Source organism: Temnothorax americanus, unplaced genomic scaffold, assembly GCF_048541705.1.
Source record: "Temnothorax americanus isolate GAGA-0224 unplaced genomic scaffold, ASM4854170v1 Scaffold7, whole genome shotgun sequence".
Lineage (NCBI taxonomy): Eukaryota > Metazoa > Arthropoda > Insecta > Hymenoptera > Formicidae > Temnothorax > Temnothorax americanus.
The window spans coordinates 3,697,168-3,724,196 of record NW_027509792.1 but is presented as its reverse complement, the minus strand read 5'-3'; the positions used below and the strand labels follow the sequence as shown (position 1 = coordinate 3,724,196).

The window sequence follows — 27,029 nt, the reverse complement described above, 5'->3', positions numbered from 1 at the left end:
TTTCTGAAGCGTAAAAATGAGGAAAAAATATATTTTTTGGGAGCAAGTTTCATTTTCTGTAGGATATTTTCTTTAAATAAATTTTATATCGTGCAATAAACATAAAAGATCCAAGTCTTATTTCTTAGACTTACGATAAGTTGGTTCTGAGAGAAGTAGAGATTTACAACGCGACGTTATAAGGGCTTGAAACTTTGGCAGAAATCACGCTAGAAGCTCCTCATACTCGTTACGCAACGACCGGCGTCGGCTGGCTGACTAGTCCGCAACTTTTCTACTCGACAACTTCGTTTGTCGGACTCTTTTTACGTCGCGTGGATGTGCCCTCTGTACAAGTGCGTTATCCTACCATCACAGTCTTACTTAACACCATCTAATAATAATACTCGTGTCCGCTTCCTATGATATACTTTACGCGAAGGAAGAAAAATGTGGTACTTTTTTGAATTCTTGTCAAGTGGACGGCGCATTAAAAATAAAACGAAGCGAAGCGCTGAAAGTGGCAGTTTGAATTCTTGATGTTTTCGCGCGCAATGACCTCAAAACTTGTAGCATCGCCGAACCCGAGAATAACTGCCGATAACAAATTGCGCCGCGCCCCGTCGAGATATATTTCGGTGTGCGCGTTTTCCGATTCGCGCGTTCGTGAATACCGACGAGTTGTAATTGGATAATAAATCATTCGACATTCGATCATCTTGTTTTGTATGTGTCGGCAGCGTGCCGCTAATTATGGCCGTGGCCGAAAGTGGATTTCTCGTCCTTAGTCGTTGTAAGTCTCGCGACACGTCGATAATCGTTTCCCGAATCGATCAATCACGTTTAGCCTCGGGAAGTCTCGTCTCGAAGAACTTGATAGCTGGCAGTGCTCTTTTACGAGACGTTAATCAATGTCCGAATCGCCGTAGTGTTTGACGTCACTTCGCCATTATACGGCTGTCTTCTTTTTACTCTTTGCGCATCCTCTTGTATCGGACATGTGTCAACACATAGCGTATCGGTAATATTGTAATTTTATTGTATAAGTCACTAAATCGTAAATATTGAATCGCCCGCAAATCGCGTAATCTGCTTCACATTTAAAATTGCAATCGATCGTGGAATAATTTCATAACTTTGCTGTTTGAAAAGGTGAAATATCCGAAATATCCATAACAGAAAATGTGTTTCGCGATTTTAGATTTTTCTTTATTAAAAATAGAACTAGTAGATCGAGCTTTGAGAATTTTTTCTCAATTTAGTCTGCTTTGGAACTTTACCATTTTTCTGTCTGCACGGATTATTCATATTCTGACTTCCATTTTTCGCGAGATATGCGAATTCGAAAGAATTGACGTCTGTTTTTCTTTCTTATTGCTCTTCTCGTCGTTCTTTCGCATTTTCCGACATCTTTTCCTTGTACTCCACTCTCCCGGCGCCGCGGCGGCCGCCGAACTTCCACCTCTCTTTGTCCTGAAAGACTTCCTTTCTTCTCTCTCGTTCCTTTTTATACGCTCCGAACTACGCTGACTCCGCTGCATTGTCATGAATCATAACTTTAAATTAAAACCCAGCGAAACGTCTGTGACGAATGATGCGGAGCTGTTTAATTATGCGCTAAAGAGCACTTGCGAAAACGTGGGTAGGGCAGCCGGAGAAGAAGACTCACTTTTCATCACGTTTGCTTCTCGCTGGTCTGCTTTTTGTTATCCGATGCCGACGATGTCCGACAATTCGCTCTGCTCTCGCGTCCATCTCTTCTACCCTATTTTTAACGCTCGTAACGCGTGTCGAGAGATTGCCGATGAATTATCATGGACTTCACATCCGTTCTCCTTCTGAGCACGACTATCGATCGGACTACATCAATCAATCTTTCGCACTTTCCGTTTACCAAAGAGCTGTTTTTTTTGTCAACATCACTTTGAAAAGTATTTAATACCACGTGACTCTCCTCCCATGATTTTCAAGGCGCTACTGTGATCGATCGGGAAATATTTCTTCGGTTGTTTTTTTACAAAAGCACATAAAATTACGATATGCAGTAATTGAAACAGAGATTTCACGTGTTGAGCGAACGGATTACGTGAATCGAATGAAGTTGTACTTCTCTTTATCCGAACAACAATATTGATCAGCCTTGCGCCAATAAACTTCGGTTTTTACGGTTTCGCGTCTGCGATCCGGAGAGCGATAAAAAGGAGAGACGAGGTAGCGCAAAGAGAAGTAGCAAAGAGAAACAGCGTACAGATAGGGCGAGGTTTAAATGCGAGCGCGCAAAGAGAGAGACTCTAAGCTGTCTCCGCGGCGTCTTCCCATAAATCGAAGAAGTCCGACTTTTCAGGTCGCGTACCGCCGAGCTTTCTCGAGCTTATTTAAATCATCTCTAAAGCCTCCTTAATATTGAAAAATGGTCGCCGGCAATAGTTCGCCCTTCACGTTCTCGTTTCTTCCATTGGAAATGTCTGCTCCGAGCTCGGAGCTCGTTGAATAAACGAATCGAGTTCGTTCATGCAATTATGAATGTTGAGTTAGTAATAATTGCGCTAATTTCTGCATGTTTTTATTCGTTGATATTTTTCATGGACTTAGTTGTTCATTAAAATCGACGAATGAATCGTAATGCTCTAACAGCGCTTTTTATATACCGTGCGTTCGAGTGTTGTGCAATATTGAATGCTATAATATTTGCTTTGTATAATCCGTTACCCGGAAAACGCGATTTCCGAATATTGGATATGCCACGAACGAGATTTGCGCGGCGTTGGCGTTACCCGATATTCATTTGCAGCAATCCGGAATGATTCGCATTTCACAAATGTATGCGATTAATTCAGGCTCCCTCGTGTAGTTACGGATGTTGCGCTCGATAGATGATCTAAATTAATCATTGCCATTTTTCTGCGCATCATCGCCAAATTTACCCCGCTAAATTTTATCGCGTTTCGATATCGCATTACATCGTTACGCTTTTATTAACGGTAAAACATCCGTTAAAAAAAAAAGGGATTGCCGGACGGAATTTTAGGTTATCGAACGACTGTATACGACTGTGTGGAGACCTGCGGATATGCCGAACGTCGGATATCCGATATACGGATATCCGTAAATTCAGAGCGAGAGGGCAAGAGGACGCGTCGCGTTCTAACTATCTTCCGTTTAGCCTGACTCACGTATCGTGTCCATTTCCGTACTCGATGCGCCGCGTTTCAGAGGATAGCCGAGGGATTTAGGTAGAACGTTAATAACATTCGCCTAACTTCAACCCTCCAGGCTGTCGAGCTAGAGCTAATGAAGCTCTGACGACCTTTCGTGTTCGCTATATGTCGCTCGACATGCGTTGACGTGTTCTAGGATTCTCATTCCGCTTCGTGACGCCGCATAATCGGCCTGACCGCAGGATCGCAGGCGTATCGTTGTCGAATCAGTCCTTCCAAACAACGTTGAAATTAAGGTGTTCGCGCAATGACTCGCACTTTACTCGCCGGGAACATTAATCCTCGTTTTCGTACGAAAAATACGTAATTTTATCGATGAACTGAAATTGAGATAAATCGGCGAATAAAACCTATATAGTTAAAACTTGTAGCGTCATCGCGAATTGCATTATGCAAATATGACGAGTGACCGGCAATGAATTGAGAGAAGTTGAGTGAATTATAAGAGATTATTTATATAATTATTATAATTAACATTTTGTATATATTTGCTTTTATTCTCTGGTATTTTTTTCAATATTTTATATTATTGATTAATAAAATTTGCGTTCTGTTTTTAATAATGTTTTGCTGTTTTAAAGTTGACACAATAGATTTAATTAAAGCGATCTTTTTGTAACTTAAATACTTCGATAATTGATTACCGTAGGTTCTCCTCACCGCTCGACGAAACTGCATAGCGAAACAAATGTGCATGCACATTGCTTCGTCATGTCATAAATCCGGTGGCGGAAAGTCGACGGCGATTTCGTGCGGGTCGCTTCGCCGTAAATTATTATGAGGCGGTCATAATACGTTTTATGACTTTTCGTTTTAGTCGCCCACTACGGCCCGCGACTTTGTATTCCTCGGGCACCATCCCGGGACGACACCTTTGCATCTTCGTCATGCCTCGGTTATCCTTCGTCTGCCTCTGTTAGACAAACCGACAGTTAGGTACGTCTTTTTGCTGCGCGTTTCGCAACGTTGGCACGTAATAGCGTAGCGCGAAACTCCCTTCGGCGTTTGCTGTTTATTCATTATACGCGAGCTCTCTGCTCGTTAGAACAATATGTAAGTTGAGCTTTTATTCGACATGGAATGACTCGGGGGAAATTTCTCGCTGTGCTGCGCTTTTTATTTTTATTACCGTTTATTATATGGGCGGTTGGTCTACGAAAACGACATATGTTTTACACAAAGTAATCGAGAAAACAGTAAATATAAGTTAAATTAATGATTAATTATTTGAAGGCACGTATATTGTGCCTTTTATCATTGTTCAGATATTTTATCTAGAAAGTTATTTTTAAAATAAACTTATGTATAAGTGATAAGATACTTTATGAGAAGACTGTAATTACTTAAAAAATTAATAAAAAATGTTAATAAAGTATATATATCTAATTGTAAGTTTTAATTAAATAAAATAAAAATTCATGGAATTTGCAATTTGTTTGTAAGGTTCAAAATTGTGCATACAATTTAGTGCAATGTTTTAAATATTTTCAACAGTATACCATTAAAAAAAAAACTGTTTTACAGTAATGTGTTGCATTACGATTATATTTTCATTACGCATTTTACAACAATTAATATTATTAGGCATTGATGCGAACATATTCCTTCCTTTTCTTTTTGTTTTCTTATATATAGTTTCACGCTCTCTTTTGTCCGCGCGTAGGCATTAGAGCTCACCGTTCCATTTCCGCCAGCACAGGTCCAACCTTGCCCGACACGCAGGAACCGTCGCGGCTCCTTCGTTCATACGAAGTTTGACACGGAAATTTATTCGCGCTTAACCGATTTGGCTGCGGTTCAAGACGGATGCTCCACCCACCCGAGAAGTCTGCCGCTGTTTTACGATCAAAGTTCAGAACGACATTTGCACGTCGGCTCTTTCGTCTCGGTTCCGCAGCCGCCACCGCCATTGCCACTCTCCATTCTTTGTACTATTTCTTCGCTGCACCCTCTACGAGGCCGATTTCTCGGTTTCTCTCGACGTCGTCGTCATCGTCGTCGTCAACGTACGCCTCCCTCGCCCGACACGCCCGAACGACTCGCCGTCATTTCCTTTCCGGAGAATTTCCGTCTCGGTAATCCCGGCTTCCGTCATCCAGATTCATCGGGAGTGACCGATGGCAGGCTGGGACGGTTATATCGGACGGTAAAAATTCGCGAACGAATTCGGGCAAACGCGCCTCGCTGGCGAGCTTTGCGAGATTGAAACGCCTGATGGGCGAATGAAAGAAACAGACATTCATAAAATGCGATATGCGGAGTGCAAAGAATGTTTAGCGCATTGACCGACGAGGAAAAATTCTATACAGAACCTTCGAGAGCTTTGTTCGACGAGAACATTTGTTTGAAGTATTTTATATCCGCTTCGATATCGCGTTTCCGCGTTACTTCGTGTAATTCGACTTACGCTGTAACGAAATTTGAGATCTTTTTGCGCCTATATAAGAATTTATTTATATTTGTAACATAGAAAATATGTACTGAAATATTCGGACGGTGAGATAAATTTATATATAACGTTAATATTTTATTTTAATTTTGGATACACTTCATATCTGCTTAAACGTGAAACTTGATTTTGATTAATTCATCACGGAGCAATAACACGGAAAAACAGTATACATTTGATGAAACCCAGTTCTAGCGGCGAATGATTACAGAAAATTTCATAGCGGATGGTGGAGTGCACTCGGCTTTCACATGCGTTGGGATTTCGCAGCTTTCGAATGATTTTCATATGAATGTTGTTCACTTTCCACAATATTGCATTTCCGAAATTATTAACAATATGCCCCGTTTGCAATTTTGCGTTTGGAAATTATTCGCTTCTGTGCTTCGAAAACACGTAAAAGGCGATAATATATGGCGCGAGAAAAATATCCTCTTATTTGAATAACTCTTCTTTCCATCTCCACGAATCTCGAACGCGTTTTAACACATGATAGTGATATATACGAAATTTAGCTCGAATGCAAATAACAATAGGAGAAATTATCGATCTTTCCCGTTCTCTAAATTGTCTTCCTGTTTCTGTTACAGAGTGACAGCGGGCTAGTGGACACAGATCCAGGTCGAGTTAGCAGCATGACAGCCATTAACTCGGTGAGCCAGCGTTAAATTAATACGCGACGATAAAAGCAATGCGCACAGTATCGCTTCGTTTAATAACTCGGCGTTATACCAACTGGTTGCGTCCGTTTTAAATTATGCAAATTGAATAATTTACCGATAATTTACGATAATGGTCACGACCCTATTTGGCCAAGCTGTGACCAAGGAAGCAAGAAATCTTTTAACATAAAGAAAACTTTCTGTTAATTCAATTATCATTTCCGCTCTGTTATGCGTTACTGTGTACATTTGAGTTTCTCGTCGCAATAAGTTGTCGATTATGGTCGTATGAGAAATAGCGTAAATCTGGGCGAAAAGCTGTTCGGAGAAAAGATATTCTCGATGCTCGTGAAGTATCGATTCTGAAATAGTTTCACGCACTCGCGTGGCGAACCATAGGGGAACGAGAAAGAGTGATGGTAACGCGCGCCTCGTTGTATGGCCATTCCTCATCAAATATGTAGGAAACTGTTCCCGATATAGGACAGACGGCTGCGAAGTTTCCGTCCGCTAATAATCCCGTAATGCCACTCACGCGACCGTAGTTTCTTGGGGGAAAGAAGATAGCGGCTTGTATGGTCTGCGCGAATGTTTGCGCGGCGGGGCGTTTCGACTCGGCAAACAAGCGGAAAGCCAGGAGGGTGCACAAGCCTAGTATTTTATCGGCCCTAATACAGTTATCATCGCGTAACATTTGGTATTGTTATGATTAAGGGACGAGAGTTGCTCATCCTTCGGTCAGACGGCGTCTGTTAATCCCTTTGTGTTACCGTCGTGTTCGTTGAACAGAGTTTACCATGCAGCTTTATATTATGTATGTTTTATTATATATATACATATGTGTGCGTTGGACTTAACAAATTAGTATAGCCTTAGCATGATTTTTACTGTAAACAAGCTTTTTTTACACATGAGCCGATGTATCTATATGAATATGGAAATATCGACAATAACCCCTTAAAACTAGATTAAAGTTTTAGCTCTGAAATGTAGATGATGAGATGTGATATTCTTGGCATTCTCCGTAAAATTATTCCGCCAAATGGAGCTTCTGAAAGATTCGATATCAAAGAAAAGAATGAATATTAAAATTAGAATAATTAGAACGAAAATTTGTTTGATTTAGCACACTATTTTTACATGCACACCGCTTTAACAGATCATTTCTGGATGAATGGGATTAATCACGTGGTTTCGCCAAATGAGAAACGACGGTTCGTCTCATTTCTTTCTTACAACGTAGTCCGATGATTTATATTCATACCGCATCGCGAACGCAATGAATCAAACCTCTTTTCTCTAATCGAGCACCGTTCGTTCCTCCTTCTGCGGAGTTAGGCATGAACTTTGCGACACCTGACGTTCGGATGCGTTGCATTATGAATCGTGCGCAAAATCACCGTTTGCATGATAATGACACGGGATAGGTGAAAGGTGAGAGACACGCGAGACGACGACGGGGTGGCTTTCCAGCGTGGGAGGGAGAACCAGCGCGCCTTCCTCCGGGATTTGTACACGAATACACCCCCGACATACGGCGTATTCATAGTTTTCGACCACTCTCACGGAATTCGTGCACTTGTTCGGCGATGTGAGAACCGGCGGAATTCAGCTGGATGTTTCTTCCACCTCCCTTTTCCCTCATTTCCGTCGCCATCGCTGTCGCGATCGATTTGGGAATACGGCCGCGCGCGTGCATCGCGACAGAATTCCGAGAATTCGTAGTGCGTCTTCTCGAGAGAGAACAACCCCGGCTGGTTAGGAACTTGTCTCTACGACCTGCTGCACTGTCGCGACAACGGTATATCGGTTGTAGCAGCTTCGAGTCCCGCGGGAGTACGCTCGTTGATTACTCATGAAGATTACGCCGCGGTGCGAATTTGTATTCTTCCTTACAAACGTCCGCGGTATAAGTGCCAAGGATATTCGTATTCAACGCGAATTGGTTGACGACAAACGTCAAAATGCTAAAAATGATATTCCGATATGAGAGAAAGTGGAGAAAGATATACGAGGGCGGAAAGTATCTAACATTTTTTAACTCTATAGAACTTTCATGTGTTGTTGTGGTATTGGAAAAATTTCTTCGAGCTCAATAAGACATCGATATCCATCGTATAGCGTTTGACACAATAAATGATGCGATATCCAAGTAGTTGGGAAGTTTGGCAATCGTCCCATTATACGCGTTTCGCAACGGGATGAATTTCTGGGCGAGTGAGTGGCTCGACGAAAGGAAAGTTTTTCTTCGTTTTTCCAGAATCGAATTACTATCCACCTCATGATATAAAAGCAGGTTGTCTTATGATAGCGTGCGCAAACAGCTAGAAATAAAGCAACGCTTGCAACGCTCGTTCGATTAGGAGATGCGAAATCTGATACGCGCGCTCGTATTACGATGTTGTCTGAGTATATCCGTAGTATTACGCGGGCGTAATTGAGAGGAGTATCAGATCTGCGTTTGAATTATAATAAGTAATATGCGTGTTAATCAGAACAAGTCGGAGCGAGATAATTGTTTTAATGATATTCGAGTTTTTTGGTAGTTCTTCGCAATTGCTCATAGCTTACAAAAAAAAAAAGATCTTGATGATCTGAGATAACGTTAATAATTATTATATAGATATAATATACAGGACATGAAGGTTGTGAAGATGATGGAATAATTATGCGATTGATATTCACAATCTATTAGAATGTTTGCTGCATTATAGAGTTTGAATAGATTTATATAAAATGTACAATGTGTGTACATTTATAACATATAAATTAGAATTGTTTTGTATTGTTGTATCGTTATTTTTACTCTGAAGAGACCTCGAAACCCGTACGATGTCGATGCAAGAGTAGCGGGATCGATGGAAACATAATGATGCATTTTTATTCCGCGTTGCTCCTTTTTGTTCGCTACCTCTTCGCCTTCTTTGTGCTGTATTATTCAAACTTTACATACGTTTGAGAAACAAGAATATTCGACGAGGCGGGAACGCGTTGATGCTTAAAAAACGCTCGTCTCGGAAGCTCGTTATTCCCTTCGGTATAAAAGTCGACGGGCATTTGCAATTGAAATTTTCGCGGTTCTATAAGTCTACCGCGAACAAATTCGAACTTCACCGTGGCCTACGCGAAGAGGTGATTCCGCAATTGCTTTCATCGTACATACATTATTATAAAAAAGACACAAATGCGTAAAAAGTGACTACACGATTTTACAGGCACACTTAAATGTGTAAAAATAACACACTTGGATTTGCGGCGTATGTTGCATTATTAATAGAAATGAAATAATAAGAATATGTATACATTACATATATCGTATAGACAATATTATAGGCTAGTTTCATTAAATCTTGGAAAGGAAGAGATCTTGGGAAAATTATTAAAAATATTAACAATTTTACAAAAAGGGAGATTTTTTATAAGATAACCGTTTATATTCTTCGTGCAACGTCATCTCAAACCACAGATTAATCGGATTGTTTTTTTGCGAGATATTTACAAACATATATGTACAAGCCGACCTTTCCCGAGCTGCGGTCTCGCGGAAAATGACGCGCCGGAATCCGGTGACCCGGCGACCGGAGCACAGACGAAAGTCGGGTCTAAAGGACGCCGAGGAGGAAACCAGTTTAAATAAAGACCACGCATGTGGGTCAGCCGGCGTGGCGTTGCGGCGTGCGTTACGCAAGCTGCATCGCGCATCAGCGGCGACGTCGTTTGGTCGAGCTTTGCTAGCCGTGCGAGAGATGCGTACTGTATGCATAATGTACATCAGCTGAATTACTGTAGCCTACCTCCGAAAAGTTTCCGAACGTATATCACGGGCGTAGAATAAAGGTATATCCAAGTCAGCTTGTAACAAGCTTTCCTTTAGTTGGTTGACACACACGGATGGAGTAACAAGAAATACTAATTACGGAATTACGAGAAATTATTCTATAATTGCGGAGATGTATGTCGGAATGGTTCTCGCGGATGATGTATCTCACTCCAGACTTCATCTGTCTGCACTCTTCTTCTTCTCGTTGCTATACATCCCTTAGTTTAACGTCACGAGCAACACTGTTTGTTTGATAAAATTACAAAGCTGGAGAAATGCAAAAGAGTTGTCCTAAAATTTAGTTTAATCGATAATTGAAATAAGTTTGTATACAGATCATTTTCTTGTAGCATATATTTTATTTTATGAGTATTAACTTATCGAGATCTTTGTGGCTATTTTATTATTTATAAATTTTTTTTTACACTTTGCGAGATTATGCAGTATATCGATCGATATTCAGACTCAAATTGGTATGACTTTCAAATTAGGTAAGGGGCCGTAGATGGTGTGTTCGGAGGATTAGTTTTTCTACGCAGGCGAATACGGGCTAAGCTTCGGAACATTACGCGCTGTATTTGTAAGTAGCCGTATGTAGTTGATAAACCGGGCGCATCTGCGTACATCGTGCTGAACTTTACGCGAGGCTGGACCGAAACTGACTGTCGTAATGCGGGATTCGGGACCACTTCAAACGAAGCGCCACACGGAAATCTGCCCGCGAGCCTCACGAGCACACACGGGGCTTCCGGCGCAGCTCTCTCTCTCTCTTTTGTGATACATACGAGAAGTCAGATGTCGGTTCGTCGGAGTAGGAGAAAAGCTTCTCTCCGCCGCGGGGAGTTATATTATATTCAGAGTGCACTCCTGGAGACGTTGCATTTTCCGAGGTTATTCTAAATTTGCGTCGTGAAAGTCGCACAGGGAGAGAGGAAAGAACGCATTTCGCTAGCTTCGATCGATCCTGAAATTCGAAGTGCTCGATACACACCGAATATGTAGCAACGACGAATTCGCGCAGTTTGCGAAAAGATGCTGGAATTCTATAAATATCCAGTTATTAAAGAAAGGTCGACGCTAAATTTCTTCAAGAAAAAGAAAAGACTTTTGCATTTTCGACGTGCCAACTTTATAACGTGCAATACACAGAATAGATGAGTGATCGCGCGTTTTACTTCTTGTCATGTGCAATATATTATTTCGTTATTGCGTGAAAACGTATATGTACGACTAATGCGACGAAGAAACTCGGTCAGGCCACGCTGTTTCGTTCCGCTAAATATCCATTTCCGTATAGGCGAGAATCGCCGTGCTATATTTTCTGAAATGACGTGACGAAACATAACTTGAAGTGACGTGACGCGACACTGCCTGACACGCCACGTCGCTCTTCTCGACCATTTTTTTTCGAACGAGTTTAGTTTTTCACGCGGCGCGGACCGGCTTTGCGCCGACGATATCTTCAAAGTGATTGCAAAAGAATGCGATTAATCTTTTCTTTAAACACGATCTTTAAATGGTGATCTTCATAAGTCACCATACGTCTATAGTGAAATATTCTTTGAAATTATTGTTAAAGATTAGGTTCTAAATTTATTTAGAACGTATATCGTACATATTTTACAGCAGTCCAAATATGAATACTAAATCATCGTAGATTAAATACTTAGATTTTACTGTGCGGAATGGTCATGGTGATTTAAGAGGGGGCGATCACAATTCGCTTCGCAGTTTCTAAAATTGCGAAAACAATTGCTCGAGCTTTCGTAGAAAAATCCGATGTATTGGACTTGTAAATTATTCGGGGATGCGCGAGGCAACGACATCGTAAATGGTTGGTTCTGTGTACGCGGACAATTAAGGCATAGATAGATCGCCGTCGATTCTACCTCTCGCGCACGCGAAATCGACCGCCGGCGGTCTCGAGGGATGGACCCAGGTGCAAGATCCGTTCGGGAGAGGGCGAATCTCCCTCCGCCTCTATATTATCCCGTACGTCGAACTCCGCGGGTGGAGCCGGGAGGTTTGCGAGGTGAATTGCGCCGCCGACATCACCGACATCGTTTTCTTTCGCGAGAAAGAAAGAGGAAAGGAGAAGAGTGCGCGTCCGACCATTCCTCGACGTCGCGGATCCGGAACAGCAGCGGGATTTATTATCTCGACCGGAACGGACGCACCTGGCTAATGCCATTGCCATAATGCTGTTGACTTTGTTGCCCGACGACGCGCTGCGGAGTGGAATGGAATACGGATACGTGCATCGGTGAAGTGAAGCGCATCAGAGCCTCTCGATGGAATCGAGAAGCGGATGGACATGACAAGATACGTCTTTTAGATGCAAAACGCAGAATTATATATGGATATTTGAGAGCACAAAATCTAAAAGCTGCGCTTGCGTTCGTTATATTTTGGTTTAAAAACATTTAAACATATCAGAATTAACGAGAAAAAGGCATGACCCTCTTTAATAGTTTTATTGGAGATTATATAATATGTTACTCGGTTATTACGGTATTATATATATAAGGCGCTGCATTTTCCATCTGTCGGTTTTATTGCTCGCGCATTTAGCGTCCATTAAATCATTCCTCGCGTCTTTTATGGAATGACGAGGTCACTTCCGAGAAGCGCAGGTACGTAATATCCCCAAGTCGCTCCGATCGCCGCATCGTCGCACGCGAGTTAAAAGCGACGTCCGCAGCCGCGCGCTCATCTAACTTACCGTCGCGATTTTAACTGTCCGTATATTCGCGCGGACATCACAAGGTCGGCCATTCCAGTGATTGTCGACAGCTGCTGCGCGTCGTTAACCGCGTTGAAAGAGCGGAGATAAAGAGAAAACAACTCTGCAGTGCGTGCGAAAAAATTCCCTCCATCATTGGCAACGTCCAAGTGGAAGACGATGGATATTGATATTTTTTTATCCGTCGTCACCGATGTATAAAAGCTGAGACCTTTCTCTCTCTCTTTTTTGCCTTCTCTTTTTTTGCTCTCTTTCTCTCTCTTTCTGTATCGAGTGACTAACGTTCAACAAACGCGTGCACCGAAATACACGCGTGCGTGGGCTATACACAAAGTTAAACGGATGTCCACTGCTCGTCAAGGCTGTGTCTGTCTGACTGCGTGCGTGCGAGCGTTCGTGACTCTTATCACCGATTATTCTGTCGTTAATTGTTCATGTAGTCGCCGGGTTGCGCGCCTAAAGCCCGTATCAGACTACCGACTGCGAAGGCCGACCCGACTGCCGATCGCGACTGCCGACTCACATCTAGCCAATAGACCATGGTCTATTGGCTAAATGTGAGTCGGCAGTCGCGATCGGCAGTCGGGTCGGTCTTCGCAGTCGATAGTCTGATACGGGCTTAATGGAACAGAATATGACGCATCACCCAGTAATAAATCATAGCCGCGTTCTACAAATGTATACCGCTTCATTTAGCTGCAATGAGTGAAGAAGTCGAATATAACAGTTTAGTTCCGTCATCGATGTAAATATGTAACATTATAAAATTTGCTATAAAATAGTATATTTGATATGTTTGATGTTATCAGGTTTTTTATATGAAGGCACGATATACAGGGATATATTTTTTTCAAAAGATCGAATATTAAATCATGATCAAAAAATTGAATATTATTAGGTTAAAATAGATAAAGAAAATTATAATAATTCAAAAGAATGTATTTTTTTATGACGATTACATAAAAAGGTAGATTTCTTTCCATACGTATCCGTTCGAACATTTTTGCTTTATTTTCAAAGAGGTAAGTGCTTCTCTTTTGAGGTTTGTGAGTGTCTCTTATGAACATATACACAGCCGAGTTCTGTATATGCTGTATATGCCGTCGACATCACGACAATGTTGCGTAACCCAAAAGCAAACAGAATTGCACGCAATGTCTGATTCGCGACGATGCGCTCGCGGAAAACACTGACGCGTCAATAACGTCTTAATATACCTTATGATATCATCGACCGCGTTGGATCGGAATATCGCGTGTCGTCGTGAGACTGTGACGAAGCGAATCGACGCACATCGATGAGGAAACTTATAGCGTTTTTCACTGGCAGAGCCGGTGCGCACTCAGTGCACATTAAAGCCGTCGTACACAAACCAACGTAAAGTGTATGTTTAATATAATCGGGTTAAATCATGAAATCCTCAATATTCTTTATTGCACTATTTGGTAAAATATGTACTGAGTATTTTATCAGTCAAAATATTTGCATTTTACTTTAAATATTAGAGACTAAATCAGTGTACAACGGCTTTAATGTGCACTGAGTGCGCACCAGTTCTGCCAGTGAAAAACGCTATTAGATTCGCAAAATGTGGATGACGTGTAGTGAACGCGCGATGTGGATTCCATCGAGACGACTTTCTTAACGGGAACGAGTGTGTGGGATTGTCGGGGTCGTTCCTCGGTGTTCTGTCTCTTCCACTTATATCACCACGATCTGTCATTACACCATCACCCAGAGCCCAGAGGACACGTGGCGTTTTCTTTTTCGTCATTCCCGCGATCAGTCAAGCGTTAGTCCACCCACCCGATTCTTATTTCGAGTTGTACGGTGTCATTGGGAGAATCCTGGATATGATGGGAGATTGAAAGATACGACGTGAGTATTCTCGTCGTAAAAATTGCATTTTTTAATTTACAATTACGATTAATCATTTAGGTACTTGAATTTATTTTGTCTACATTTTTTTTAATACAATTTTTATTGAATGAGATGGTGATATTTTATTAAGTATGTATTACTTAACTCGAAATAAGAGATTACAATCTATTATAAGATTTTTTCTACTACGTTTTCCAGCAAAATAGTCTCGCTGCTATCGTTTATCTTATTATAGACTTAAACTTTGCTGAGAATAATACATAGTCAGCACGAACGACGTTTGTATTTTACCCAAATGGTAATCGAGGGATAAGACCGGACATATTTGTCTAATAAACGCGCGATGTGCCCTACCGTATGACCCGCGCACCCTACAGAAGGGCCGGCGTAACGTCTTCTTAAGCGAGAGGGTAGTGTCTCCCCGAAGTACACTGGGTCGACGAGATCGCCCGTCCGGAAAATAACCTCCACCAAAACAACCGTTATGCTTTTCCAAGTCTTATACATTTTGGCGCGTAATGTGCTTCCTGGCTGTGCCTGCCGGGACCTACAATGTCGTTCCCCTGACTCCACTCTGTCCGGTCAGCGATCGTCCCTTTTCTGCTCCAAGAACCTCTTTCGTATGCGGCCACGCCGTGTTTTATCGCGCCGATAAAACATATAGCTTTCCTTTGATGCGGGTCTGCTCCAGATGCGATGTTTAACTTATGCATACGGACCGGGAATAAGGATAATCTTGAGATGAGAGATATCTATCACAATATCTTTAAGTATTAAAAATAGCACGTTTTACGTCACTATATACCACAGCCTTTAAGCAGAAAGTAAACCAAGAATCTTTGATTGCTTAAAACTTTACGTAATGTTAAAAGAAATTCAATTCCTGAACATAATAAAAAATTATTTATATAGTTTAATTTCTATCTCATTCAATATAATATGTATATATAAAGAATCTCTCTTCTGTAGTTTAGTTTAGAAAACTGAAATTAAATTTAGACGGATTTTTAAAATATCCGATATATAGAGAAAAAAGAACTGTAGCTAGACATTCAAGGATTAAGCGTCATCGTCAGTATAATATACCCGTATATATAGTTAGTTTTTTCCCGAGATTCTCTGGATCGTTACAATATGTATTTCGGCGGTCCCTTGTCGTTCGCTCTCAGGATGGTCGAATAATATATATACGCAATAACGATAGGAGCAACGATGGTAGACCGTGACCTATCGCCGACGCCCCCGTGAGAGTCTTTTATTGTACGTTAAGCCGCGGACCGCCCTATACATCATCTGCCTGTAGCCTCGCGACGGTCCAATCGCAAGCGATTAATGGATTTTTTATTCTGTTTGTAAAATCGTTTTATATTAAACCTGGCATGGCTGCGAGGCTGCATCGATACGGCGCGCCGCGCGTGCAACACACTGTTCTCACTACCGATCGACGAATATTCATTCTGCCTCTCTGCATCCCTTCGCGCAAACTCTATTTTCTCCGTCTTCCATTTGTCTCCTCGTAGGAGAATGAAGATGGCATAATCCTTTCCACTTCCGTTCTCTTTTTCTTTCTCTCCCCCCTTTAATCTTCCTTTCCTCTGAGAATTTATTCGGTGCAGCGACTGATACTGGAAACGAATTTTGGTCGCGTCGTTTGTACATTTTTAGCGAGCAGAGTGCGTTTTTAACGTTCCTTATAAACATTTGGTGGATTCTTTCTGGAACCGAGTATTCATGGAATGCGAGGATTGTTGGAATTACATTATAATGAAGTTTTAAAGCATTTTGCTTCTGATTTTCTTACTGGTGAAGCAGCTTCTGGTGAAAGTCATATAGAGTGTTTAAAAAATGTTTCAGAGAAATTTCAAATTACGCACAAGTATCTTTGAAAAAATATAAAAGTATAATACGTTTCTTATATAGTTTTTTGACATTTTATTTTAAAGCGTGATCTGTAGAGATTATTAATTTACAATATTTTAAGACAAAAAATAGATCGACTTCGAATCGCCAGAGTCAGCAAGTTATTTCTGTTCCATTATTGAGACTTGCTTTCGTCGTGGAATTGTTCCAGGATGAAATCCCCGATACGATAACCCGTCTGATGTCATACAACGGTACTGCGACAAATGCACAGTGCAATTTTGTGTCGTTGTTACCACACGTTCGCTGTCGTTCCTTGGAACCGACGTAGCATTTCCGGTTTTGCGTCTCGACATGCCCGCGGCTTATTACGATCCACCTCCGAAAACACGTCGCGTGTGCGCGCGATAATACTTACGAATGCAATTTTCTCGGGCAACAGCGTCGTCGTCGTCATCGTCGTCGTCGTCGTCGTCGTTATCGCGCGGTAACGCTCGTGCCGGAAGATTGTTTGCGCGGCGAAACGAAGACAAGGCGATACCGTGTTCCTCGAGAGAACCGGCGAGAAGCGAAAGTCTACGTGTATATGAAACGTTTCTCGGCTTGTTTGTTTCTCGCGTATACGTAGGTCCGTAAATACATAGTTACCTCCGCCGTAACTTGCATTTACAGTTACCTATGCGCCGGCGCGCATATCCGCGGGTTGCTGCGCGAGCTCACAACCGCACGGGGAGTCAACCCTGCAGGGGGAATTTTTAAATTTGTTTCCACTCCATTAACCTCGCCTCGTTCCCCTCGTATCTTCCCTCGGTGCTCTCCGCCTCTCACCCTCGCCGCTCGTTTCCTCCCTGTCTCGTTTCTCTCTGTTTGTACACGAACGTCGACTACTGACAGCTAGCAGGACATAAGACCCAGTCAGTAATATCCATTTGCCGAATCGCGGGGGCGACCGGAGTCGTCGCCCCTTTACGATCTTCCATATGGTTCGAATTTGCGAAAGCTCTTTCCGTCCGACTTTCCTTTCTCCCTGCTCGCTTTCTCTTCATTCAGAGATTCGTCCCTCTACGTTGTCAAAGCTAAAACTCAACGCGTGTTGTTTGCATCGGAAACTTGTGTCAGATAGTTACGAAGAGACATATAATACACGTATCTTTTCATAATATGTAAATACAGTTTACGGATAGGAGGGTAAAATATGTAAATGTATTTTGCAAATGAAAATGTAAAATATGTATATATATTTTGTGGATGAAAATGTAAAATGGGTAATTATCTTTCGCGGATGAAAATGTAAAACAGGTAATTATATTTTGTGAATAAAATATAAAATTCGAAAACCTCGTCTAATTTATGGAAAGAACAGTTAATATGTTAGGTGCGTGAAAATCGTATGTTGGATTATGGAAATTGGTTTCCAACGCGTTATCAACGGTTGCATTTGGGAAATTTTTATATTTTTACTGTGTGATTCTTGTATGAAAAAAATATAACAAATTAAAATTATATATTAAAGTATATGGATAGAGTTTTGCTCAACATGGAAGATTTTATATCAAAATCTTGATTTGATATTCTATTACAGTTGTATAATCAAATCACCTTATTAATTTATTTTACTTATTAATTAATTCTGACAATACTTTAGTGATTTATTCAAAGAACTATAATTAGTTATAAAATGAATAACATTATTATCTTAAAATTCTAATTTTAAGATAAGATTAGATTTCTAGAGATATCACTGAGATCACGTCAGTTTAATCCGCAAAGAATTAGTTATAATGTATTCTTGGTATTCCAATGTCGTTGCCAAGTGTCTTCTTCGTATGCCAAGATACATTGTCGCTTGTCGTTCATTAGTAAAAAGTCAACGTGATTGCAGTTAGTATAATTGTGGACTTGGAGAATAGTCGCACGTGTTCGGACGACACGTCTGTACATTTTATTGTTTAAAATATTTAACGATTCATATGATATACAAAATATCACATAGTTATATATATTTACTAGATATTTCTTTTACTTGAACTTTTATCGTTTTATTAATTATTAAGAGTATTTTTTTGACAAAGGCTTAGGACAAAATTTTTAGAGCAAAACCTTTAGGACACCGACAATCGTGTTAGTTTTGTATGCCAAGGCGATATAGGTCAAGAATTATATTTCAAGTTGTTGATATTACTCATTTATAAACGTTATCTCTTCCTGCTAGTACATAGCTGCATTCGATAAAATTATTTCTATCGCGGCGTAAACCACGAATTAATGCGAATTACGTAGCACGCCGCGCCTCGCCGAGCTTAAACGCGATACCGCGAAATGTTTTACTACCGTGCTGTCACGTGTTATGCCAGCTCGAGAGCGATTTCAATGTGAAAACTGCATTACGGTTTAGCAGCAGACTCTTCCCGAATATGCTGCAATAAACAAAGAAGTTATTGCTTTAGACAAGTTCTCGCTCTTGATTCCAATTTCGTTTAGAGCTGAAATAAAATGCATCGATAAGTAATAACATTTAGGAATAAAAAATAGCTACATTCTTTTATAATATCTAAACTCGTACATGTATTATGATTCTAAAATTACGAATTTTTTGTTATTATGACAGATTGAGAAGGTTTATATAATTATGCAAGCGAAAGACGTGCAAGTTATGACAAATGTTCTCAACGTAATTATACATTTCTTTGTAATTATTATTAGTTAAAAATAATCACAGGATATGAATTGACACAGCTTTGTTCCGTCAATTGTACCTCGTAGAACTTGAACACGACACGGCGAGATGCTTCACGACGCCCGCTTTCACGCGTTATATCAGCCGCGGCGAGATTTCAACGCGGAAGTTAAACCTCGAATCTGGTCGATGCCGGGTGCCGGCCGTACATTTCGCGCGTTACGTCCTTGTGCATTTTCATGATCGTCCGACACGATAAGTCACTTTCCACTCGCCACTGCCGCGACTGCGATCACGACCGCGACTGCATACCCACCACGTGTTTCGAATTCCTGTTTCGAACAATGTCGCGTCTCTGCGAGAGCGTGTCAGACCGATCCGGACGATGGCTTTCGATGATGGAAGTGCGCGCCTCCGCGAATACGTCGTATATTAGGATTACGGCACTTGGCTCTATTGTTAGCGTTATAATTCTGATGGATTTACGGTCTTCCGGAATCAGGCGTTCTTTTCAAGTTAAAATTATAACGTTCTTTTTTGGCAAAATAGTGATTTAACTCTGAGGAGCCGTGACGCATATAACTTTAGTTGTAAAATTACGTCGCGGCGTCGTAATCCGCACAGAATTAAAACAATGTAGTTCTGACATTACGACGACAACATCGTAATTTTGACGAAGAGACAAATTTTGTTATTTTGTTGCCTTACGATGTGTCGTTAATTAAGTAATCCGAGTGAGCCGCGTCGGTGGATATCATCAGGATATTTTTACGCTATTTTTTTTGCGTCCGAAGAGAAATACTCACGTTCGTGTGGTTTATATATTACGTTTAGTTCTCGTGGCTGCATTAATGTAAACGACAGAGTCCGCATCGGTATGCAGAGAGAAGGCTTTATGGTAATGAAATCTAGATTCCGGTTATCAGGCGCACGCGTAATCCAACGCGTGCGTGCACACATGCGTGCGCGCGTCTGTTTATTAACTAAAAAAAAAAAAGAAGGAAAAATAGCGGACAAAAATAAGGGATGCAACTAGGAAGTAACGCGGCGCAGACTTCCGATGCATCGCGCGTTTCGCGCAGGATATACATGGCATACGTTGCTTTTTCTTTTTTGCCCATTTTCGTGAATGTCGCGCGGCATTTGCATTTTGCATTTCGTGTACTTTATGATTTTTTCCGCGGTCGTGCGCCGCCACTGCCAGCGACATGCCGCCGAATCTGTGTACATAACTCACCTATACATACATATATATGTACATATACATATACATATACCTATATATACATATGTATATGAGTATATAATATAGTACATATAAGCGGCCTGTCGGATTCGGCGTCCTGTGTATTTTACCGAATTTGAATTTAAATTTTCTAAAATGAAATAGGCGCTCCCGGTCGCGCGTCTTCGTCGCCCCGTGATCTCTGGGCCCGGCTCGAGGGTCGATTTTAATTTGTAATCATCAGCGATTTGCATCCCGCGGCGACCTCATGTCGCTCGTCTTTCGTTCTCGAGGACGAGCTATATACCCAATATCTCGGAACGAACGAGCTTGTATCCAGTCGGGCTAGAATTGTCATTTGTACTGTGGAGTCGTCTTATCTGAACAGAGATCGGTGGTGAATTGCAAATTTGTTCGATGGCGTCGAGGATAGCGTACTTTGGATTCGCGATTAGGGTCGTAAAGGTCATATGTGGACCAATCAATTTCCTTATATGCGTATATGTTTATGCGCTATGCAAGTTTGCCTGGATAGACCGTAAAGGTCATCGCACACAAAATTGCATAGGCTGCATAAGCATAGCACAAGACCGCTGGACCAATGAGCATCTTATGTAAATCAATATGGCGACTTTATGCTGGATGCTCATTGGTCCAGCGGTCTTATGCTATGCTTATGCAGCCTTGCAGCCTATGCAATTTTGTGTGCAATGGCCTAAAAGGTCAATCCAGACAAACTTGCATAGCGCATAAACATAAGCATAAGAGACGTGCGTGGTCCATATGCATGTGCATAAGGAAATAGACCAATCCATTTCTCGATGCATATGGTTATGCACCTATGCAAGTTTGTCTGGATAGACCTTTAGAGCGACGAGGGAGAGGATGCGCGTGTAGAAAGGAGCGCTGAGAAAGGAGCAGAAACGCGGCAACGCGCGAACATTCTGTTATTTCGCCCACGCGAGATTCAGCCACGTGTGTAACACGTATCACGTTTCCACGGCCGCATTTGTGCACGCGGCGTGCTTTCGCGCCGCGTCTGTTTACGCTCAATCATCGCGTTCGCTCGATATGAACAGGCGAGAACAGACGGAGCGTGTTGTGACAACGATGTATAGCGCTGATCTAGATTAGCAAATGAAATAATTCGTAACTTGGACTATTTATAGATTTTAGATGTTTCTAAGCATGCGAGATGTTCGTGAAAATGTTAATTAGTGAGAATGAAGCGCTCACAGAAATATCACTGCTTGCCTAAAGAATTAAATTCTATTTTGGCAAGATGAAACGTCGGACTTAAATTTTATCTTGATATGATTTATATTTTTATTCGTTTATTTTATTTCAGACTAAATGACGGAATAAAATTCGTCGTATTTTCCATTTCCAATTAATTTTACTTTACGAGATTATTAACTCATCGCATCTTTTGGGTGTGGTGGCGGACATCAAGAATACGAGGTATGTTTTCCCGCTCTCGGTACGCATGGCATCGATCTTCGTTAAGAGCAATGTAAATCACGGCTACGGAATCCGGGGTGGCGATGGCGAATTCTCCGTGATTTTCCGAAAGCGCGAAACGTCTGCAGCCGTGACTGATGCGAGTTCGTCTTCGTCGTGGGTGACGTTATTAACCTGCGAGTGGCCGCCTCATGATAAATCGCACCGTTGATCGCGACTGAGAGAAAGCCGCCGTAATACTTTGAGAAAGAGAGGGCCGTTCTTTGGCAAACGGCGCCTAGAGCGAGGAACAATGAGATATAACAACAAGATATATATATGCATGGGAGAAGTCATAATACATTATGATGTATTAATCGCTAACTGCCATGCTGCAAATATATGCTAGACATTCGCGAGCGTTCCATCGTTACACGATATACATTGTATATGCGGTGAAGGAAGTGAAGCAGACGAGATTGCAAAACGACGTGTCGCGGAATACTTTCGTAAAGAGGAAACAATTTTTTGTCGAATACTCGCAGTGCGATTGATCACGGATTTTAAGCGTAACTTTAAACGCTGGCGATCCGTGAATTGGCAGCGGCGCGAGATTGTCTCGTAGGCATATAGCGCGCGCGGCCACTATGTCTCTCGCGTAATATTTGCCATTCGGCGCATAAATCAGTGTCTATTTTTGAACGGCGGCCAAAACTTTATTCCGGATTTATTCGACCGTTACATCAACGAGAATTACCGCTCTCGCCACGACGCGACCCGCCGTTGGTGCATAATTACCGCTACGCGCGTCGATTGTCGCGTATTCGAGGATAAAAAGGAAATTGGCGCGAAGCACGCCGAGAGAGAATCTCGCCAATGACTCAGCGGGGTACATCTGTCCCACCGATGTGGTGTAGGCAAATCAGGGCTATTTTGAACGTGCTAGATAACTCATCCAGAAACTATGAAAATCTATCTAGAAAATCTATGAAATTTATAAAAAAAAATGCGTTAAACCGATCAGAATAACTACGAAATATCGCGAAATATATAATTGATTTAGTACACAAGCATATTCCACAACGATATTTTATTATTAATCGTTACGTATTATAAAGATTAATTGTAGTTGAAATATTAATGTAGAAATATTGCAATTAACATTCGGGTTATAAGCACTTGGAGCTGGAATTATGATAAAATATGTAGAATGTGTATTTTCAAGTTTCTAATTGCGTTTTTATACACAATGAATTTATCATCAATTTTGTGCTTAAATAATATTGATTTCTGCTGCTCAGCTGATTTTTTTATTCGTTAGATTTTTAGAAAAGACGCTACCGCGTGTGTAGCATTTATTACGCGTAGTACTAATTGCATCATTTTATTAAGAAATTTATGAGCAAAGTTTAGCTATTAAATGGAAATTGTGTAATTTTTATGAATGAAAATTTGAATCATTGATTATAACTGCTCCACTTAAAAGAATTATTAAATTTAATGTTCCATCTATAATATATATTTGAAGAATAAAATTTAACTCCATTTTTCGATTGAAAAGAAGTAATGATATAATTTATTATTTTTTCAAACTTTTGCCCGTAAAGAGGCGAAAAAAATTTGAATCTAATTTCAAGTAAAAATAAGGAAATAAGTTTGTATATTCCGTTTGCAGCGCGGCGGTTTATAATTTCATCTTCGTGATTTATTAAAATCATCCACAGATTCTCGATGTTCCAAGATCACTATTTTAATTCTTTCGGGGTGTAAAAATATAGCAAAGATAACAATGAAATTAAATCTAATTTCCGTAACTTATTGTCAGACAAAGAAATAAATCTGTACATTCTATTTGCAGTTTTATCTTTTTCGTTTATTAAAAATCATCCATAAAATTCCTGATGTTCCGAGAAGATTAAAATCGCTATTCTAATCTTCTCGGGATATCAAAATATGGCAAAAATAATAAATTAATTCACATATAAAATAATGCAAAATGTACTCTTTTAAAAAGAACGTTAGATTTCAATAAGCGATAATAGCACATTCGTTGAAATCAATTCGAAATGTATAAGAAACGGATTATTCGCTTATTTATGCCATTTTACGTTAAATATTTTTGTAGGCGGTTAATTTGTTTGAAACGCGGTAACACCGAGCGCGCGAGCGCTCGCTTCCGCGGCGCACGACGCCGGGCCAATGCGCCAATAGCGTAAACAAGGTCGCCGCGCCATACCATTCGGTCGTTGATACTCGAGCCGTAAAGGTGTTGCCGCGCGCACCGCTCCGCTCTCCCGTGCGTCATTATCTCTCGGAACGTGGTCGCGTCAAGTCTGCGAGATGCAAAACGGTAATTCCTTACGAATGGGTTAACCAGTAACCACTGTCGGTCGGCGCGATGCGTCTCGAAGGCGCGAATCCCGCGAGCGAGATGGATATTGTGTTCGGTAACCTATAATACATCGCGGCCTTTCTTTAAGTGACTTCCAAGTGCTACTTGAACCAGTCGGATCCGCGCGCTAATTCGCTTTCGCAATCCGCAGAGCAAATCCGTGCGATTTATTTGTCAGACGTTTATAGATATCTCGTACTCGTAGTAGCGCGGCGCGTTGCGTTTCTGGTTTGCCTTCGGATATAAGTTCGTTATTTGTAGAAAGAGACTCGTGCAACTCCGTTCGTCGCGACGCCGCGACAGGCCCGGAGTCCGGAGTTCCGGAGTCCGGAGTACGGCGACGAGCGCCGCGAGATGCGAGATACCAAACGCGGGCGCGGTTATTCCGCGGTTATCCCGTCCGCGCGATTATCATTTATTTTTGCAATGTGTTAAATATTTCATAACGGCTGGAGCACAGAGCACGGCGGGCGCCGGGCGGGCGCTCGGCGAGTCTCGGGACTTGGGACTCGAACCGGCGCCCGGCATGGCAGATCTCTCGGGACGTGGTCGCGACAAATGCCGTTAGAGGAGAACGCCCGATGCTTTCGGATTATATACGCGCGCGAATTGCCTGATTCTGAACGATTTAAGTAACGGCGACGTGATGTATCGATCGTCCGACAGTAACACGTACAGGTATTTCGCGATGTTTGCGCGTTTTCTGAATCATGTGTATCGTGCGTGCGCCGGTGACAGACGATTGGGTTAGGTTAGGTTATAATTTCTGTTCTCCACGGAACGCGATGAATTTATCGTGTGGATATTAGATCGTATCCTTTTTGGAGTCGCCGCATCTCAATTCTGTATCAATCGGTGCGCGATTCGAGTTGCATTTTCGCGAGTGAGTGGTAAATAAGTGACTGCCAATGAAGAGACAACGAGCAACGGTGAAGTCTGAGAGGAGGCGGAGGCCTGGGGAGAGGCATCGGGCGACGGCGGAGCAACCACCGGGTAAGTTTGTTTGTTATCTTATTCATTACGCTGATGGAATTAATCGTTAATTACGTTACGCGCGGAACAATTGTTTTTTTTTTTTTTTTTTTTTTTTTAATAATTATCTTGAAAGCTACTTGGATATATCTTAATTAAAGTATATTTTTACTTTACAGTTCAATGTAGTTGGCGACGTTGGCGTTACATCTCCGCTGCTGCGCGTCGTAAATGTGAGTTTGACAAATTGTTTTATTTTAATTATTTATCTTGACTTGAGAGGTAATAAATTTGTGACATTTGCAGGTATCGAATACTTATATATAAGATGAATATAAACATATTTACGTATAAAAAAATATTGTAATTTAAACAGAAAATCTCATAGACTTATTGCCCTCAAATAGAAGGGCTATGACAGATTAGAATATACATTTAACCCTGAGATGTGTGATCGAATAAAAAGAGTTATTATGTAGGTAAAATATGCTTGATAAAAAGTAATAGGTAATGATCTGATTTTCGAAACAGAAAATTGTATTTTTATTATTTATACTTTTTACCATGCATATGCATTTTATATACAGATAAGATTTTCAGGAGATGGTTAAGATTACCACGAGGTGATATGACAAACGTATGATTAACAATCTTATTTCGATATCTTATATCAAATACGTTATGCCTACTTAAGTTTAAGATTTTATGAATTTACTGCATAGATAAATGGTAAAAAATAAAGATAAAGACATTGAAGTTGAATAAAACTATAACAGACATATATAAAATATTGGTATTTTTATCTTACATGTATAACTTTACTGAAGTTTCTTCGTGGTATTTATTTTTGAAGACGAATACCGAAGGTGAAGAAATGCTTTTGTATCTAAATGTAATAAAAGTAACTTGATATTTAAACAACATAGGGAAAATATTATAATATTTAGAGAGATACGTTACTTTATTTTCTCTTTTCTCTCTTTTTGAAACAGTTTTTAATTAAAATCCAAGACTTGCGTTTGGCCTTTCTATATCTATCCAAGGTTAAATATCTCATAAAGTACCATAGTAACAAAAATATCCAAGTTTTATATGTGAGCGATACAAGCATAAATCGGACAGAAAACATTTTATTATAATCACGTAGCATATTTTAACTGATTTATTTAATGAAAATTGATCTAGTAATTATTATTATTTGCATAAATTACATTTTTTATTTTAATCTTTCATAGCCTACTTATTCATCCATGAAATATTTAATTTTATTTTATTTGAAACAAAATGACACGAGAGACGATAAATATTCTATCGTAATACAGGAAAAATTTGTATGTAAATTATCTTTATAATACGTAATATCTGAACACAAGAAACATAAGAAATATAATTCGAATTGTAAAGATTTGATACCAAATATGCGTTTAGAAGTGAGCGTAACCATTCTACGTGATAGATAACTTTAAATTACAATCTCGACATTTTAGAATTTTCGTTTCTAATTAATTTTTGCGCGGAATACGCTATTCAAATATTATACGGCGATATTGGTAGATGAAATATTTTATGTACACACTTTGTTAATATGTTTGTACTTTCTTGAAAAAGGGAAAATTGGGGTTTTCTTAAAATTTGAATATATTTTTTTTCCGACTGAACAATCCCCAGCACAGTAACAATTTTTACAGCTCGTCAGTCTCGAAAAATAAAT

General features: G+C 40.6%; 1 protein-coding gene across 9 annotated transcripts in view; it reads left to right on the top strand.

The window, feature by feature from the left end:
- Positions 1-27,029, top strand: part of LOC143906217 (uncharacterized) — a 385,481-nt gene that overhangs the window by 153,497 nt on the left and 204,955 nt on the right. For 6 of the 9 annotated variants that reach the window (XM_077422126.1, XM_077422124.1, XM_077422125.1 and 3 more), the window contains one exon: positions 6,237-6,299. In XM_077422126.1, coding sequence (XP_077278252.1) covers positions 6,237-6,299 — 63 coding nt within the window. Of the gene's footprint in view, positions 1-6,236; positions 6,300-14,154; positions 14,750-24,287; positions 25,552-27,029 lie in introns of those variants that run through there. The other 3 variants (XM_077422130.1, XM_077422131.1, XM_077422129.1) reach the window with 3 other exon arrangements.